The 18314-nt window shown below is 33.3% G+C and overlaps 1 protein-coding gene across 1 annotated transcript; it reads right to left on the minus strand.

Moving 5' to 3' along the window:
- Nucleotides 1-7976: 7976 nt before the first annotated feature.
- LOC104883601 (PHD finger protein ALFIN-LIKE 4) lies at nucleotides 7977-12759 on the minus strand. The gene is made up of 5 exons (XM_019247418.2): nucleotides 12441-12759; nucleotides 12303-12335; nucleotides 10956-11184; nucleotides 10326-10467; nucleotides 7977-8535 (listed from the first exon to the last, which is right to left on the minus strand). The coding sequence occupies exons 1-5, from the start codon at nucleotides 12535-12537 to the stop codon at nucleotides 8278-8280; spliced, it is 759 nt and encodes a 252-aa protein (XP_019102963.2). The 5' UTR covers nucleotides 12538-12759; the 3' UTR covers nucleotides 7977-8277.
- Between the last annotated feature and the right edge of the window lie 5555 nt (nucleotides 12760-18314).

Raw genomic sequence — 18314 nt, forward strand, 5'->3', positions numbered from 1 at the left:
GTATTTCTTGTAAGATATTAACTAAGGTATATAATAGAAGAAAGAAAAAAGAAAAAGGTTAAAACAATTAAAAAGTGTATTTTCATTAAGGTGTGATTGTTTGATCATTCTAACACATCAAATAGAAAGATGAGAAAGAAAGAGAACGTGGGATATTCACGCATGGACAATGGGGAGCAATGTTGCAACTTGCAAGATGAAAGCAAAAAGGTTAAAACAATTAAAAAGGGTGTTTTCATTAAGGTGTGAATGATTATTCTTACTCTTGAAATAGAAAGAGGAGAGAGAAAGAGAAAGTGGGAATAATTACTGAAGAGAATTCACGCGGAGCAATGTTGTAACTTGCAAGATGGAAGCAAGTGATAAAGAAATTTGGCTAGAGTCCCGTGTTGGTGGAATAGGATGAGGGTGTGAGTTAGAGGCTTTATAAAAGAAATCTTTCACTCCCTAACCCTCTCTACCATTGGTCTGCTACTACTTGCTTGGCCATGCAATAACAAGTGTTAATTCTAAGGCCTTTGACTACTAAACGTTCAAGCCTAATGAACTATGACCTTAGACTTGCTTAGGGTTGAACCTTGAAGTTATATTCGAGCTCGAGCCGAGTTGCAATTTTTGGACTCGAGCCGAGCTCAATATTTCAAGCTCGACGAGCTTCGAGCTTGAGCTTGAGCCGAGCGGAGTCAAGCCTAGTTAGGTTCAGTTTCGGTTTGGCTCGTTAACACCCCTAGTCGAGCATAAACGAGCTCACAAGTCGAGCCTAAATGAGCTCACGAGCCGAGCTCGAGCTGCAAATTCTAATCACGAGCCGAGCTCGAGCCACAAATTCTAATCACAAGCTTGAGCCGAGCCGAGCCCATAAAAAGTTAAACGAGCTCGAGCCGAGCCTAGTGCTATCCAGGCTCGGCTCGCTCGATAAGCACCCTTAACCGCTACTATAAGTAGCGGTTTATTAAAATTCCCAAATTCGACCTAACTTTCCCAATTTCTCCCATTTCGCGGTTTCATTCTCTCAAAAAAAAATTATCCCCCTCTCTCTTCCAATGCTCGCTCAGTCTCAGTTTACTGGATCTTAGTCGGGCCCGCTGCGCCGTGGATTGTCGACGAGCCGCAACACCGTCGTGGTCGCCAGCCGCACCGCACCGTCGTGGACAATAGTCGCGCCATCATCCTCCGCAAGAGCTGCCCACACTCGCTCAATTTGTTTGGTTAGTATTTTTTATTGATTTTTTAGTTAATTTGTTTAGCATGTCATATTTGTTATGCATTTTAAATTTCTTAGTGTTGTTAGATGACAATTGTTTGATTTGATTAGTTTAATCTAGTATTTTGCATGATTTAGCATTTTGTGGTGGATGATTTTGCATGAATTGGAAGGTGATATATTTATGAAATTGATTGGTTAAAAATGGTGTTGAGCACTTTGCGATGGTTGATTTTGCATGAAATGTCGTGTTTAGGTTGCAAATGCGTGTTATTAATATATAGGTGAAGAATGGTGTTGATATTGTTTTAATGTGTAGAATAAGAACAACTTAAACATTGTGTTTTTTGTATGTAGAATATCAAACAACCTAAATATCCTTGATACCTTTATGGTAAAGTATCTCAAAATAACGTTGATATTGTGTATAGAGGTGGAAGGAAAAAAAATTGTTCACCAATTCTAGTATGAGGTTCCAAGAGATTCTGAATAGGGTGTATGACGTAGTTGGCTATGATCGTATATATGTGAAATTGAAATTGTTTATAAGATATCTTATGCCGGGGAAATATGTGTCAATTGCACTAGAGGATGACGAGACACTAAGTGATATGTGGCTTTCAGTGACACAAACGTCAGCCATGGCAATGGAGGTGTACATTGAACAAGTTTCTAAGAAGATAAATCTCCAAAGTAATGTGGGTTATGTTCCTACGATGGACTTTAGGGATAGCATGAAGTACTAACATCAGCTCCTAGTATGCAGTTTGAATAATTTACTAGCATTAAAAAAAATTTGGATAAATTTGAACTTGCATGAACTTGGTGTTTGGTGATTCATGTGTGGATAAACTTGGTGTTGTTGGATGAAATTGGACAGATTTGGTGCAGGATTTGCAAGTTGGAGAGCTTATTTTGTAATGTTTCTAGCATTTTGGCCAGTTATGGGAAAGCAACACTGGCTGGGGTATGTGTGCATATAATCCACTACTTCGAATAGCGATTCATATATGCTAGGGCTCCAGTTGCTGCCCACAGGGAACTGCTACTTTAAGTAGGGGTTTACTCTACTTAACTGCTACTTTCGGTAGCGGTTAATTTTAAAGTGTACCGCTACTCCGAGTAGCGGTTTATTTGGGCGAAAACAAAAAAAAAATCCCGCGAGCTGTCCTACGTGGACGGTACATATAGAATTAATTTGAACTTTGGCGCATGTGAGAAATTAATACCCATCATATATAATATTAAAGGAAGAAAAATTCTGCCTACGTGTCAAGCCACCATTATTCAAAGTCTCACATTGCTCCTCGATTTCTCCTTTACGTTTCATCAATCTGCCACGTGTCATTAGCCTTAAGATCTCTCATTTTCAGCTCATAATTTTAGGCGTAATTGAATTCCTTTTATCCATGATTCTAGCATTTTAGGCAACAAATCAATTAGATGTTAGGATTTTAAAATTAAATCAATTACTTGCCACATAAGTGTAACCTTTAAGGAAATAAAATCAATTATATCCCTTAACACACTGGTCATAAGCCAGTTTTAAAAATATATTTTAATTACACGATATGATAATAAAAAATTAAATCATGAGCTAATATTCAACCATGATTTTAAGAGAAACATCCTAAAATCTTAAATTTATAAAATATTCCCCCGTATTTTAATGTGTTTTTTATTTCATTTACGTACCTATTTATAGATGTATATATTACGATTAAAAAGATTGTTTAAAATGTTGTAAAAAATGATTTGTATATATCATGAAATATAATTTTATATTTTATATTATTTCAACCTTAAATGCATGAAATCTGATTATTATGGATTTAATAAATTTGGAACAAAAACAACTACTTAAAAAAAACAATTCCCGTGCATTATGCACAAGTCCAAATCATATCTCAAACGTATAACTTCTTGCCATAAAGTAGAAGGGACAGGCGAAAAAAATAGAAAATACAGAAAAATTATTTTGTTGGGAAAAAATTATAGTACGAAGTGACATGTGTTTCTTGTGTAACTTTTAGTAATATAATATAGATCGTAATCTACATAATATATATGACTTTACACAAGATACCATGAAGTACAAAAACAACTATTAGATGTAATTAAGTATACCTAAAATAGTATTGAACTTCAAACATATTGAAAAAAAAAAAATTATGCGTACAATATCTACAAGGGTCTAAAGCAATATGTTCAAAATGTAATTTTTCGACAAGTTAAAACTAATTGTTTCCAACTATTATATCTAGATGAATAATAAAATTTATTGGTAAAAGCGGTAACTTTTAATCTTAAATGGATCACTTCTAGATTGAGAAAACTGATGTATTTGTGACAAAAAGTTACCCTCAAGAAACAATAACTTAGGGCATGTTCTCTTCGGCATAAAACAGCTGGACTGAACTGGACTGAACTGAACTGAACTAATCTGAACTAATCTGAACTGAACAGAACTGATCTGAACTGAACTGAACTGAATTGAATTGAACTGAACTAAACTGAACTGAATTGAATTGAACTGAACTGAAATGAATAGTGATATGTGAGAGTAAAAATATTGTCAAGAGCTGAACCGAACTGATCTGAACTGAACTGAACTGAACTGAACTGATCTAAACTGAACTGAACTGATCTGAACTGAATTGAATTGAACTGAACTGAACTGAACTGAAAATAAGCTGGGGAGAACAGGCCCTTACTGTATATTTGTGGTACTAAAGAATTTTTATAAATAAAAAAGTGAATCGATATGTTTTTTAGTTTTCTAATCAATAAAAAACTTCCCGTGCATTTTATGATGACATTAGTTACATCAATCACTGAACACACGGGTCATAAGTCGGTTTTAAAATATATTTTTAATTACACGATATTATTATAATAATTCATGAGCTATTATTCAACCATGATTTTATGAGAAACATCCTAAAATCTTTAATTTATAAAATATTCCCCCAAGGTGGAGTGTTGGAGTATTTTTATTGATCGGTCATATGGGCCCGGGTTGGACATCCAATTGCTTTGATTTGAATTATCCGGAGGATACCTTATACTTAAGATGTAAAAAGTAGGTCCGATTTTATTGTCAAATAAGAAATAAAAAGATGTTTTGTTAAAAAAAATATATGTATGTCACACCATGACTATGATCAGAGGTTACATATAATAAAAACAATAACAACTTAATCTTTAGTCCCGAAGTGGTCTAAGGTGGGCTAATATGAATCATCTTAACAAATAATATCCATGACCAATACATACTAATTTTTTTTTTTTAAAAAAAAAACAGAGTTAGGGGCTGTTCTCTGTAGCATAAACAAACTGAACTGAATTGAACTAACTGAATTAAATTATAACTAATAATAATGATAATAATTTAGGAATTGAATTGAACTGAAAATAAGTTGGGGAGAACAGTACCTTAAAGTGAGAGAAGTAAGACAAGAGACAATATATGAAACAAGAAATTAAATAAGGTAAAAAAAAAGTGAAAACCAACATAGAGGGTCGGTTCACTTCAACTTATTTTGACAAAACTATGACGATATAAGTTCGAAAAAATTTAGATGATTAGGTGATCCAACGGGCTGTCAGCCCTCTAATTATTGAAATTTCCTTGGCCAATAGTACATTCAGACATTAATTTTATGATTGTTCTCTCTCCAATTTATTGTATATATATTAATATTATTATTTTATTGTGTCTAAGAGGGTTTAACCTTAGGATCACTCAAAATTTTCCCACGCTCTTACATTCAAATGAAACAAAAATTATAAATACATCCACTTATGAACTTACGCTTGATATTAATATCATTTTTAAAAAAATGTACACTTTGAATTTGGCCCATTCTATATAAAAATTCTAAAATAAAGGATTAGCATAGAAAGTGAAACATGGCCCATGTGCTTAAATTATAAAATATAGCTTTCTTTAATGAGCTTCGAGACACTAATTGAGAAGGTGAATCAACAAAATGAGTTAATTATATATCAAAAGAGGGATTTATAAGTATTCAATTTTAGTTGGTCTATAAGAGAGTAAAACTGTCGTTGAAAGATCATAAGTTATCGAATTAGAAAAGTTGTTAATTTGCCTATGCACTTTATTTTGACAACTTCTTTTTTTTTTGATGTAAAAGATAATATTGAAATGTAAATCATATGGAGAACTTATAAAACACACATACATTATACAAGTACTGTATATTTATATTTGTTTACTATACAAAATTATCATTTTCTAAACCATTCTTAATATTAAAATTGTGGTGGCTTAATATATTTTAAAATTGTTTTTAGGAAGAAACTAATGAGTAAGGATTATTTCGAGTAGCAACGGGGAATAAGGTATTTAGGCAAAAAAGTAAAGTGGGAAACCCCGTATGATACTCATTACGTCAGATGGAACGGGGAATAAGGTATGATACAATATATCATCGAAATTGTGGTAATTTCAGGTAGCAACGGGGAATAAGGTATTTATACCCATATGGTACTTATTCTGTCAGTTGGAACAAAATTTCTTATGATGTTTCAAAAAAGACAGTTTTTTCAGCCATGTGTTAAAAGTCAAGGACAATCCGTATCACATGATAGGTTTATATCTCCCGAGACCAGTTCTTAGTCATGTCTAATTTTATGTAGCCATTTATCAGTCACGAGTAAAAATTGCCTAATAGTACTAATTTATGAGAAACATGGGAAGTCTAACACTTTAAGGCCATTTCGAGTAAAAAATGAAGACTGTAGTGTGGAGAGGGTTTCTAAGACAATTGACCCTAAGTCGTTAGTGGGATAAGATCAAGTTCGTGCAACTTTTCTCCCTTTTTGAAGCAGTTGAGATCATTAATTTACCTTTGTCATCTCAACCCTTAGATGATGGCTTTGTGGGGCTACGCCAAAATTGGTATATTATATTCAATTATGTCATCACTTTATTAATTTTTCAAAGAATTCTCATACATAAGTTATTAGCGGTTCAATTGTATCGAAAGTGTGGAGAAAATATGGAATTTCAAAGTTCTTCTTAAGGTGTTGTTGGCTTTGCTTATGACTATGTTATACAACCTCCGTTCTTTTTCTACTGCAACAGTTGAGTAATTTTCACGTTTGCCAATGCACTATTTTAACTATTAATATCTTTAATTACTTTTTTGTAAAATTATACAAAATTGATATTCTGAAAGTATATATCGAGACGAATCTAACAAGACCGCAGATGACAATATTTTTCCTTACATAAAAATCATAATGTGTAGTGAAAGGTTATAATGGTGAATGGATAGTGTAAAAATCTCATTTTGCAATATTTATAAAAATAGAATGGAGGGAGTATCTTCTTAATAAATTTTGTTTTGCACTAAAAAGAAGTCTTCCAAAACATATGAGTATTATTTATATGTTAAACAACTTTATAATTAATATAAAGGTGTATATCTCTTAAACACAAAGTTTTTTTATCAAGTTAACGTAAGAATCGTTTACAAGTTTTCATTATAGCTGATACATATACATTGTTATTATACTAAATAGCTCCCGTGCATTATGCACGGGCCTAAAACCTAGTTTTAACATTATTCAAGGAAAAAAATTCCCAAATTTCATGAGAGATTCCCAAAATATTCTAATAATCGGGTAGTTGGCTCACATTGAGCAACAAATGAACCCGCAGTGATATTAGCATTATCTTCAATTCCAAAGATTTTTGGATGTACCCTGGATGCACTACATGATCGTACTATCACAGATGCCACATTGGATGTCCAATTTCTCAGGAAACCATGTCTATGAATGTTCAGAAAGTCTACAGAAAAGATGTCAAAACGATCCCCAAATTCAGATAATTCTCTTTTCATGATATACTTGGAGATTTCCATTTTTCTTATGAATCTTGCTTTTAGATCTTATGAGAGTTAGGTTTTTGCTTTTATGCAACAATTTTCTCTAATCATTATTTCAAGAGAGACAAATTGTCTGGGACTGTTCGATTTTGTTTGCCCCTTCCTAAAAGATCACTTATTGTTATCAGATTATAATCATCTGAAGTTTTTTTTATTACCTAGCTTTAGTTTGTAATCCAGTAACAACAGAGATCAAGACAAGGTGAATACGATGCATTTTCCTGGATTGAAGAACCAGACTATGGTTCTTAATGAAGGTCCACGATTGATATAGAAGAGCTAATAATTAATACCTCCGTTCTTTTTTAGTTGCAACGTTTGACAAATTGCACTATTCATGTTCTCTTATTTGACCACATTTATTGATTTATATGTTAAACAAAATATAGTCATGTGGGGTCTTGTTTGATTCGTTTCGATGTAAGCTTTCATAATATCAAATTTTTATAATTTTTACTTACATACAATTAGAGATAAAACGATTTGAAATTGTACATTGGCAAGCGTGAAAGTCAAAACGTTGCAACTAAATAAAAACAGATGTAGTATTTAGAAGATGCAAAATGAATTTATATAAGGTTAGATGTTTCAACTTTCATTCTTCGAGAATTCGGACAGTATTCGAGTATGAGAAGCGTGAGGATGGCGATTCAGAGTTTAAAGCTCTGCAACATGGCTTCAAAAAGAATCAATAGAAATAACAGTAATCTGAAAACTTATAATCATAGGTTTGGTTATCCAACTACTACAACTTCTGCAAGTACAGTTTGGACCTTGGACCAACTCACATTTCCCTGCCCAAACCAAAACTTTTCAACACCGAAAGTATTCTTGATAATTAATGAAATACGAAATGAAATTAAGAACTCTGGACACATGATAAATTGCATTCCGAAAATCAACAACTGATTTCAGAATAGTGGAAAAAGTTAGTCAAGGTAGTACTTCCTATAACATAAAGATACTACATATCCAAATGCACAATTGATAACATTGGCGATCTGCAAACTAGCTGATATAATTAACATAATTCTAGACACAGTTGTACGAAATTGTAACACCCGAAAACGCATGGCTAACACCTACACAATTAGCAGAATACCCACAGAGTGATAGAATTGATATGATATGAATAGCGAGCTTGAGACAAATACGTCAAGGCCTAGCTCTTTTGTTGCTGCATGATGGGCACTTGTATTGCTTGATATGCTCAGCCCTAGCTGGAGTGATCTTCACACACTTTCCATGAAACCATCTCTCACATATGTCACAGCAAATCCAGAACTCATCTGAAGCATAGTTATCTCCACAGGCACCGCAAAGTGTATCTCCATGTTCCTCTTCAAATTCCTCATCCATACCATCTTCTTCATCTTTCGGAATTGGTGGTGCCCCTTTTGAAGTAAATTTGGCCTGCAATTTCAAGTCTCGCATTCAAACTCTAAAGATCACAAATACAAAGGACGTTTGAAAGTTTAGCCTTCACAACTTTTAGTGATGGTATACTTTCAACAGTTACTACACTTTCATAACAGTTCAATGGTTTCATTGTACATTACAGTGGTATAATGGTTATGCTACAATCAAAAGGTATCTGTTGCGTAGGATGGTCATGCAACAAGGTATCTGCCAGAATTTGCACGAAAGACAACTCCCCACTTAGCTATGATGACAAACCCCAAAGCAAAATGGGCCTTCTAGAGCCCCCACTAGGAAAGCAATCAAATGCCAAAATGGTTAAAGCATGATCAGAGAAAGTGGGACCTTCAAAAGAATACCTACCCTACACTCCAAACGGTGCTTTTCCAATTGTGAGCAAATATGTTAAGAGGCTTTAATAGAGCCAAGTGAGCCCTGTCTTCTTCCCTAAATTTTACTGAAAGAGATTGATTATTTTTTATTAAAAGTGATTTTTGCTGATTAGAAGTGATTTTTACTGATAGTAACTAGAATTGCTGATTTAAATTGATTTTAACTAATATAAGATGATTTTTGATGATTTTCCAGTGTTTGTCATATACAATTAGAACTGATTCTCACAAGGACTGGTAGTAATAAGTTGCAGAGAGCAACCATATGAAGTATGGACACTAAATAGACATAGTTCCTTATATCAATGCAAGAAGCTTTAAGTTGACCATGTTTTATGCAGCCAGCTCAGCATCTGATGCAACCCTCTTCCATATAAAAGGCATATCTAACAAAAAAAAAAGATCGCAAATCTGTCGATGATAATGCTCATATTCTTCCTCCGTTTCTTTTTAAGTGACACACTTCTCCCTTTTATGTGAGAGCTTTTCGTGAGAAGTGCATCACTAAAAGAAATGGATGAAGTATTTGAGTATGACATACATAAATAAAACTTCTTATACATTGAAGAGAATCAAGAATCTGTTCTTTAATCAGCAAAAATCTTATGTTATCAGCCAATGTATTAGCCCTTACTTGTATTTAACTGTAAATAGAAGTTGCTACAAATTATCAGAGGTTACTAACTTACTACACCCAAAACTTTATTTAAAGTGAAAAGGAGGAGGCTTTACTTTCAGTACCTCCAATGAGGATCAAAACTTCACCACCACAAACCCCCCACCCCAAAAACAAAAATAGCAGGGAATACGGAAGCACACAAAAGGAATGTTTACTCAAGAACTGACAAAAAAGAAGAAAGCTAATTTGCAGAGAGAATTAAACTCTGTCTAGAAAAGAAGAGACCAGTTGAGACACCAGTGAATATGAAAAAAGAAAATACTTCCTCCGTTATGAAATAATTGAAATGCTTCCCTCAAAAAGCTCTCACATAAAAGAGAGATGCGTTTCATTTATTTCACAAACGGAGGAAGTATATAACTCATGGGAATTAATACTAGATAAAGCAAATGAAATCACCTTCAAAGTGGACAGTGACAGCTTGAAAACTAGCCACCAACACGACATAATTGAACAAGATATGGATGTGTCAATGAACTGCTGCAGAGCGCAGGTAATTCGTGATTCTATTTGTGCAGATTAAAAAGACTAGATGGTCACCCACAGTAACCCCTTGCAAATGTAACATTAGACATAGGCATAGTACCAAGTATCAACTACAAACATAATCATCTTTCTTAAGATTTGTCTCCAATTCTCGATGTACAAATCAATTCTTCAAAGACGTACTTATGAACAGTTAGTAAAGAATATTAAGAATAACCATGACTTACTGATTTTGAGTTTGATTTGGATTTGGTGCTGCTATTGTTTGAAATTGATGTCTTCTCTTTTGAATTTGACTGCTTCTTTGCAGATCCACTAACCACCTCAAATATTGAAGGCAGGTCATTGATCATATTAAACAAACGTTTCCTGCATTATAGATTACAGAATAAAAAAATTAATGATGATTTATCATAACAGCAAAAACATAACAATAACAATGATAATCACAAAGATTATAACAATCTGACTAAAAGATTAAGTTAATAAACAATCAAAACTACGCATAATATTCCAATATGGAGCAACTTTTCAGAGCAACTTTTCAAACGGATCAAAAAAACTAAGAGAACTCAAAAGCAAGGGGGAGATAAAGGAATACTCCTTGCCCATAATGATAGTTGCACTTTCAAAAACCTTCCCACAATAGGGGTTGCAGTCAAAGAAAATGCCACATGTGTCCCTGTGACTCTCATTTCTCTCGTCTAGAAAAACACCTGATAAAAACTCCACTGCAGAGTTCTCAGTGTGATATTATTGTATGAAACAACTTGCACGCTCTCGCCACAGTATCCCAAATTAGGTTTAACCGTAAATTCCAAATACACAAAGATAAGCAGAAAGGTAAAGAAAAATACCTATCCCCTTTTTCAAATCCAAACCTCGCACCAAAGTAGAAGGCAACAGAAAGCAACCAAGCATCACTGTGAACAGCAACAAGTGACAGCCAGTCCTTTGATTGCATGCCATCTCTGGCGAAGTTAATACCCAAAGCAGGCTCTGGGAGCTCTGGAGGCACCTCTTCTGCAGGCAAGTTCACTTCCCACTGCTCATTTGGATATCCATACAAGCAGAGGTTCTCCTTCTCTGCAAAATGCAACAGTTAAGCAACCAAACAAAAAACTTGCAGCTAACCTGCAACAACAGCTAATTTAGCAACCAAGTTGGTGCTAGATAAATAAAAGGATGGGCATACAAAGGATGAAAGACCACAAAAAATTATAATGCACAGATGTAAAGATAATCATATATACTTAATATTAGGTACACAACTTTTACACTTGATGACCACTATATTTAATCTGACTGAATACCAGGACTCAGTCAATCCGAATTTCACCTGCTATGAATGGCAACACAGATTGCACAACCTTGGAACACCCAATCATTATACACAAAATGAACACAGTTTACCTTGTATGCAATAGTTAATAAAAGCTTGACAACATAGAGCCATAATCGACATAGATTTCTAACAAATGCAGTATATGCATTGAAGACATAAAATTCCACTTATAATCCGTAGAAAACAGGCAAATCGCACAACCAGCAGATTGCAAGAATTAACACAAATCAGAAAAGAACGAACAAAGAAAAAAAAAACGGATATCACTAATTCCACTAGCAGACCAAAAATTCACTAAATTCAACTTATTCATCATAGTAAATACTTACTCTCGAACTCGACACACTCTAGATAACAAACACATATAATTCCATTACAACGAACTCAATCAATGAACACCAAACATTCACGAGCTCGAAATAACCAAACATAATCTACCAAAAGAAGTTAAATCTTGAACAGCCAAATTTAAACACTATTAAACCAATAAAATTCCAAAACACCAATGGAATCAATAAAGAAATCTGGAAAAATAAAGTACGCGCGCCACAGTTTCGTAACTAATAAAGCAACACATATGGAAACTAAAACAGTCATAATGAAACAGTAATCAACTACTAATTAAGTAATTATACTATAGTTTTTTCCAGTACTATCACAAAAAAGGATTTCTCTTTCTGTATTATTTCGGGACCCATAATAATAGCGCCAAATAAATCAATTAAGCAAACTTTTCACAGCAAATCTACACATAAATCAATATTCATAAATCTCCGGCGCAAGTTATCATAAACTCCAAAAATTTCAAAAACAGAAAAAATCAACCATAAATCCTGAATTAGAAGACAAAAACCCTAACCTGGGTCACATTGTTGGTAAAATTCTTCAACATCTGCACTCACAAAAATAATTCAATGATTATTACAAATTCAAAAAAAAAAAAAACCCTAAAAATACGCAAAAAAATAAGAGGAGAGAGAAAAATCAAGAGTGTAACCAGCAGTAAGAGCTTTGATCATGCCAGCTCTTCGACCCTTGAAATCTCTGAAAACTTCTTCAACAGTTCGAGGATTATACTCAGCATTACCGTCCATTTTTTTTTTTTTTTTTTTGTTTAAGAAATTTTCCCACGAAATCTTAAGAGAAAAATATGGTTTAAAATTTGAGTCGAAAGAAGAGAGAGAAAGTGTTTTTGCTGAGAAATAATCTAATAGAAGTAGCAGAGAAAAACTGAAATAAACATTCGTTTTTTCTTTATAAAGGGAAGTAGCGAGAGACCTGAAATATAGAGAAAAAAGATTGAAATATTATTGTAACAGATAATATTAGAAAAGATTAATGATAGTAGTAAATATAAGTATTAGTAAAAAAATGTAGGTTGTTAATTAGGATTAGGAATGAGAGTTTTAATAATGATGAATCTAAGATGTGAGGGTTGGGTGCTATGACGTGGAATCGTGGATGGTGATGCTTTAGATGTGGGTTTGGTATTAAATGCAAAATTTATACTCCTTCCGTTTCATATTAATCTACCCACTTTGACATTTTACACTATTCATAAATTGCACTTTGACTCTTGTTTGTGATTTATACGTGAATAAAAACATAGTCATGTGGGATCTTGTTAGATTCGTTTTATTAATATGTACTTTTTATAATTTTTATAATTACAAAACTAAAGATATATGTTCTCAAAGTTTTACATTGTCATGCGGAAAAGTGTAAGTGTGTAGATTAAAATGAAACGGAGGGAGTATGATTAAAGAAGAGGGTTTTTCCCGTAAAAAAAAAAAAAAGAAGAGGGTTTTTAAAAACAATTTTTTTTTTGAGAAGACTTTGAGAATTGACGCTTGATGCCTCAAGCCCTTGTATCATATGTATGGCTGTATTTTCATTGACTTATTTTGACAAAAGTAGTTGTTATAGTAATTGTCGTTATAGTTGTAGTTGTAATTGTAGTATAAGTTGTTCAAAAATTATTAAAAGAGACGGTTTAGTTTTAATATAAAAGTAGACCTCGTCAGTAAATGGATTAAATTAGTCATCGAAAGAAATTAACCTAGTCATTATTGGGCTAATTCTCGTTTTAATATTGAGCTTACCATTGCCTAATTTTAATTTAAAAGTTGGCGGTCTCTTACAAGACAAACTCTAAGTTGTACAAGACAAACTCTAAGTTGTTATACTAGTTATTAGATGTTAGAATCAAGATGAGCCTGGTATGTGGGTCCGATTGGGATCGAAAAAGGGTGGGTTTTGGGTACAAATTTTCGACCCGTGGTAGGGCTCAGTCCGATTTTTTTGGGAAAAAAAAAATCAAGGCACGAGCCACATAAATATGAAAAAGTAGGCTCAAGCCCTGCTCGAAAAGCCCGCATGGTCTAAATTAGCGGGTTTTGGCGCGGGAATTTCGTCCGAGACTTTGGCTTAAAACAGGCCATTTTTTTTTGCCAAAGTCTGGCCCGACCAATGATCACCTTTAGTGTCAAATTTTTGACATATTTGGCAAAAGTACCTATTAGCTGTAGAAATAGTTACCAGTTGTTGCCTATTGTATTAGTTGTCAACTTTCACACATTATATGTTAGAGTTTGTCTGTCAAAATAGCTTTTATGATAATTAGTGTTCATTGAAAGTAGCTGCTAGTTTTAAAAAATAACAAAAATAAACTATATTCAATCTTCAAAAGCTGCCTCTATCCTAAAAGTAGAGGTGATCATGGACCGGCCATTTTCGTGCCCAAAACCCGCCAATTATCGGGCCACGTCCATGTTGATCACCTCTATCCAACAGATAATATTTTTATAGATTTTCCAAAACATTAGTTCAAACACCAAAAACTACTCCAGACACTAAAAGTTACCTCGAAAGCTAACTATGAAGATTACTTTTAGGATGATTAATGTTTCGTAAAATTAGTTATTAGTTTAGAAAAATAACAAAAATAAATAATATTCAATCTTCAAAAGCTACTCCAAAAGCTATTTGTATTCCGATATGTCTCTGTCGATCTAGAGTATCTGTTAGCTATAAACTTTTAGCTCTGAACAATGAGGTTTTAGGTATTTATTAGCTTTTAGCTATGAGACTAACTATCTAAAATATAAGTACTGTTCGCTAATAGTAGTTATTGACAAAATTTTAATGTGTAAATAATATGTAAAAATGATAGCTTTTGACAAAAGCTCCTCAAAAACTAATAATCTTATTTTCGCAAAAGTTATTCAAAAGCTAAAAGTTACCTAAAAGCTACCTGCAAAAAGCTACTTTCGCCGAGCACTAAAGTAAACTTTCAGAAGCTAAAACTTACCTTAAAGCTACGTCAAACAAGTCTTAAAGCTAATATTCATAGCTTTTTCTAAACACTAGTTCAAACACCATTTCACCAAATATTACTTTTCACCATTATAGAGTTTTGACTTAGTCCAAAAAGTAAAAGCTACTTTGAAAGCTATTGTCGAATATACCCAAGATCGAAACACATTAGAAATTTTCATATTAGATCTTATTGGTTCCAATCATTAATTACAGAACATATACTTAGTTTCATTCAATAGTCATGATATATATTTAATCTCGTATATGTACAAATTATAAAACTTAGAAATCTGAAAAAACTATATGTTGAGATGAATCCAACAAGTCCACTTAATTACAGTTTTTTCCTTCTAAATCGGGGTAAATATATGGTCAAAGTTCACTCACACCATGTCTCTAAAATATAAGAAAATGCATCACCATGTGAAGTCATATTGAAATGTATCTTGATCATATTTTCAAGATATAAATTTCCATGGTTTTATTCAGATATAATGTTGCTTAATTTTATGATGATTAAGAAGATATGAGCTAATTTAGTTTCAACTAATCTTATTGGAGTTTTGGGGTAAAAAGAGAGGTTTGAGATGAATAGAGAGGTTTGATTAGTCCAAACCTTCAATTGGAATGTTTGATTGAGAGTAGATTGAAAGAGAGGTTTGAGGCCAAAAAGCTAATTTTGAGAAAGCTACGAGTATGAGTTTTTTGAAAGAGAGATTTGTGAATCTAGTTGTGTAATGACTAACATATCCTAAAGTTGTTCACACAAATAGCTAGTTAAACCAGCTAATACAATCAACTAACCTCTAATTGCCAAACATGATCGTAGTTTAAGTCACTCTGATCTAGTCCGATTTAGCCATAAAAGTAATAAGTCGATTGGATGTAGTGAACCTAAAAAGATATTCTCTCCGTTCTGAAATGAATGACACACTTGTCTCTTTTATGTGAGAGTTTTTTGAGATAAGTGTTTCACTTATTTTAGATATACAAACTAGTTCTTAGGCCCGGGCTAAGCCCCGGGTAAGGAAAAATTTCAATTTGTTAATATTGTACTTTAAGATGATAACACTAAATGTTAGCTGGTCTAGTGGTTAAGACTTTAATTTGTGTTGTTGAGGTTGCGGGATCAAACCCTATACTATGCAATTTCTAACTTTTTTTATTGTTGTGAATGACATGGAGTATAACTCCCTTAGGGAGAGCGCCACATGGCACTGTTCCTGGTTTATGCACGCCTTTTAATATATTAGTATAGATATATTAAAAAACGTTCTTAAACAAGTTTACACGACACGTGACAATATCCCTTTAGTAGTTTCATTCCATGTCATCAACATACATTTAAAAACATTACACATAGATTTTCGATCACGTGACCTCTAGTTAATATAGTAAAGATCTAAGTAATGAACTATATATGCAACATTATATACTTCCTCCGTTTCTTTTTAAACGCAACAAATGGGTATTATTTGTGAGATATAGAATATTTATTTGTTGCATTTAAAACGAAGAGAACGTATTGTGTCGGACTCGTCCGACCATAATCTTGGTCGGACGACTTTCAGGTGGTTCCAATTTTTTTTCAGTTAGTCTTAATTTTCTTTCAGGTAGTCTTCATTTTTTTTCAGGTAGTCTTCATTTTGTTTTCAGTTAGTCTTCTTTGTTTTTCAGTTGGTTTTTGTGCTTCAGTTAGACTTACTTGGGTTTCAGTTGGTCTTTATTCTTTTTCAGATAGTCTTCATTTTTTTTCAGGTAGTCTTCATTTTGTTTCAGTTAGTCTTTTTTTTTTCAGTTAGTCTTCTTTGTTTTCAGTTGGTTTTTATGCTTCAGTTAGACTTACTTGGGTTTCAGTTGGTCTTTATTCTTTTTCAGGTAGTCTTCATTTTTTTTCAGGTAGTCTTCATTTTGTTTCAGTTAGTCCAACTGAAAGAAAACAAAGTCCAACTGAAAGAACACAAAGTCCAACTGAAAGAAAACAAAGTCCAACTGAAAGAAAACAAAGTCCAACTGAAAGAAAATAAAGTTCAACTGAAAAGAAACAAAACACTAACCTCTGCTTTCTCCACTATTTCACCTCTTCCCCACTTCCACTTTCCTCTCTCCTCCTCCTTCACGAGGTTAGCAATGTTGGTAGCGATGGCATCATCCACAATTTTTGGAAAGTGGAAGAAGAGAGATTGGTACTTTCTAGTCCAGATTCATCAGGAGTACTTTCGTTTGTTGATGATGCCGGATTCTTCGTAGTAGTATTTGTGATTTTTAGTCCACAATTCTGTTCTTTCTAGTCGAAATAAAGGATATTAATTAAAGAATCCCTGATGAATCTGAGGGATTGTGACCAAGTTGAAAAAAGGAAGGAAATTGCAGAACTAATTTCTACTTCTGCACGCAATTTAAAGATAAACCAGAATAAGTTTGAGATGATTTTCATTCTGAAAATTGAAATTGCTGCCATAACAATGGCAATTGGTGGTGTTATATCTAATCGAAGCTTTGCTTCTTTTCTCTCTCCTGGTAATTTTGCGAATTCTATGCTTTGAATTTGTTTCTTTTAATGAAATTTCAGTGTGAGAGAACCAAAGAGCGTGAAGGACGCATTGGGTTGGGCTCGTCTGACCATAACTTATGGTCAGACGGTCTGACCCAATACTTTCACTAAAACGAAATGGAGGAAGTATTACTCTTTTGCCATGAAAATATTAATAACTCGCAACATCATTTGAGTCTAATAACTAATTAATAAAAAAAAAATTGAAGTTAAACAATACCCAATCATCTAACAGAAACTATAGAATATTGTAGTATCAACCTTATTCAAAGTTTTTACCATTACAACACAAAACTTTTTTGTTTTTCGTTTTACATTTTGATGGAAAGGACACGAAGATGACTTTAAGTTTCAAAGAAGCTTCAATTGTCATTCAAAGTTTGACGATTTCTTGTTTCTACGACCATTGAAGTCAAATATAGCCAAACAAATGTTAGCCACTACTTTTTTTTTCCTCCCAGCCTCATTTGGTCTCAAATCCCATGACTCATGAGTTCAAGTTCTTACATTTATGATCACAAAAGACATTTTGTAAAATAGGAATAGGAAATTTAAATACGTAAATTATTATATTTGAAAATTCAATGATAAATTTCTTTCTTTTTAGTATACCCTACTCAAATTATGTCACACGCACTATTATATAGACCTTACCAATAATGGTAAAAGTTTATATCTCGCAATCATTAAGTTATGGATCAAACTCCATTAAAGACATATTAGTGGTCAAGACTCTTTATTCTTCTCCCTACTTCTTTAGGCCTTACTTATAAGGTCTCTTATAACTCCATTAGACTCCCTCTCCAACTTCAAATCACCTCCCTTGATCCGAAATTTTGTACCCTCTTCTACCATCTAAACTTTTCACCCTCTTCTACCATCCAAATTTTTAACTACCACTTGTACTCAAGTCGTTACTGATCTAGAATCACCATAATCTCCTCCGCGTAAACACAAAGCCAACACAACTTCCAGACTCGGAACAAGAAAGACACTTTT

This window comes from Beta vulgaris, chromosome 8 (assembly GCF_026745355.1).
Source record: "Beta vulgaris subsp. vulgaris cultivar EL10 chromosome 8, EL10.2, whole genome shotgun sequence".
Lineage (NCBI taxonomy): Eukaryota > Viridiplantae > Streptophyta > Magnoliopsida > Caryophyllales > Amaranthaceae > Beta > Beta vulgaris.

What these genes read in the sequence shown, in the direction of transcription:
- LOC104883601 (XM_019247418.2), bottom strand. Translation starts at nt 12,537, where the DNA reads ATGGACGGTAATGCTGAGTATAATCCTCGAACTGTTGAAGAAGTTTTC. An exon ending in GATCAAAGCTCTTACTGCTG is followed by an intron (nt 12,336 to 12,440) that starts GTTACACTCTTG and finishes TTGTGAGTGCAG; the next exon opens with ATGTTGAAGAATTTTACCAA. An exon ending in GGATTTGAAAAAGGGGATAG is followed by an intron (nt 10,468 to 10,955) that starts GTATTTTTCTTT and finishes TCTATAATGCAG; the next exon opens with GAAACGTTTGTTTAATATGA.